General features: G+C 56.4%; 1 protein-coding gene across 4 annotated transcripts in view; it reads right to left on the bottom strand.

Annotated features, from left to right (window-relative positions):
• Window positions 1-452, bottom strand: part of Lrrcc1 (leucine rich repeat and coiled-coil centrosomal protein 1) — a 45,948-nt gene extending 45,496 nt beyond the window's left edge. Inside the window, exon 1 of one of the 4 annotated variants that reach the window (XM_050161763.1) lies at window positions 218-452. In XM_050161763.1, coding sequence (XP_050017720.1) covers window positions 218-306 — 89 coding nt within the window. In that variant the 5' untranslated portion in view covers window positions 307-452. The remainder of the gene's footprint in view (window positions 1-217) is intronic. The other 3 variants (XM_050161764.1, XM_050161765.1, XM_050161762.1) reach the window with 3 other exon arrangements.
• Window positions 453-1,301: the final 849 nt, after the last annotated feature.

Genomic DNA, 1,301 nt, shown 5'->3' with positions numbered 1-1,301 from the left:
GGAGGACAGGGAGGATCCCGGGCTGTGCTGGGAGGGCAGGGAGGATCCCGGGCTGTGCTGGGAGGACAGGGAGGATCCCGGGCTGTGCTGGGAGGACAGGGAGGACCCCGGGCTGTGCTGGGAGGGCAGGGAGGATCCCGGGCTGTGCTGGGAGGACAGGGAGGACCCCGCCACCTCAGCCAGCCGACCCGGGGTCCCATCGGGTGGCCGCAGGTACCTCTGCAGGCCTTTGTCCATGAAGCACACGTCCGCGCAGCTGCTGTCGCCATCCTCAGGTTCGACTTCGGCATCCACCGCCGCCTCCATGACGCCGGCGACGGGGAGTGGGTGTTAAGCGGCGCCCAGCGCTGGGTCCCAGCCTGCTCAGCCTCCTTCCGAGCGCTGGAAAGCGGGCGGGGGCGGGGCGAGGACTCTTCAACCGCCCGCCCGCCTCGCTTTCCCGCCGGGCGCTGCCGCAAAGCAGGACGCTCCGGCTGCCTGGAGGCCTCGACTTTTACGGCACCCGCCTTTAAAGCTCGGCGTTCGCGGCTCTGGATTTGGGAATAAGTGGTTCCCTTCCAGGTCCCTTCAGAGGCTTTACATATAGCCTGCTGTTTTATGACGGCTTTTTCTCGGCATTCTGGTTTTATACTTTGTGATATGATCTTACAAACAGTACCGTTTCCCCTTTTGGTCCCCGCCTCTTCTAGTAATTCGTTAAGTATTTCTGTAGTTCCTTTATGTATGTTGGTCCCCAAGCCACCCCCCCATGCTTAGTTTTTCTTAATAAAAAAATTTACTCATGAGACACCCTTTATGCCTCTGCAAAGCAAGCGCTCCAAAAATACTTAGCAGAACTGTTACTAACTGTACAATTGGCAATGCAATGAGTTTGCATTGTGGATTTAAAATTTAAAATCATGGAAGAAGTTGACTCCTTCTGCCCTTCTATATTGTCAGGAATATATTTCTCTTAGGCGATCCTCTCCGCCCACGCAAATAATTCCAATCAGACCAAATTAAACTGAATTAAAAGACTCCCATGTTTAATGCAATGCTCCCAGGTGGCCCCAGGAAAGCATGGAGAGGGGAAGAGAGGAAAGGGGAGAGCGCCCTGAACCCGGAGACTACGTTCTCATTCTGGGGGCGCGGGGGGGGGGGGGGGATGGGTAGAATCATGACCGTCTCTGGGGGGGGGGGGCAGTTTAGACAATCTGTGGGAGTGGTCTTGGCCCTCCCTGGGGAGGGGTCTTATTCCAGGAGCTGGGATGAAGCCCCCCAGCAAAACAACCTGGACTTTTTCTATAAAGGAGTGTTAGGGA

Source organism: Alexandromys fortis, unplaced genomic scaffold (assembly GCF_014885135.2).
Source record: "Alexandromys fortis isolate MF-2015 unplaced genomic scaffold, M_Fortis_MF-2015_v1.1 scaffold_74, whole genome shotgun sequence".
NCBI classification, from domain to species: domain Eukaryota; kingdom Metazoa; phylum Chordata; class Mammalia; order Rodentia; family Cricetidae; genus Alexandromys; species Alexandromys fortis.
This window is presented reverse-complemented; position numbering and strand designations above follow the sequence as displayed.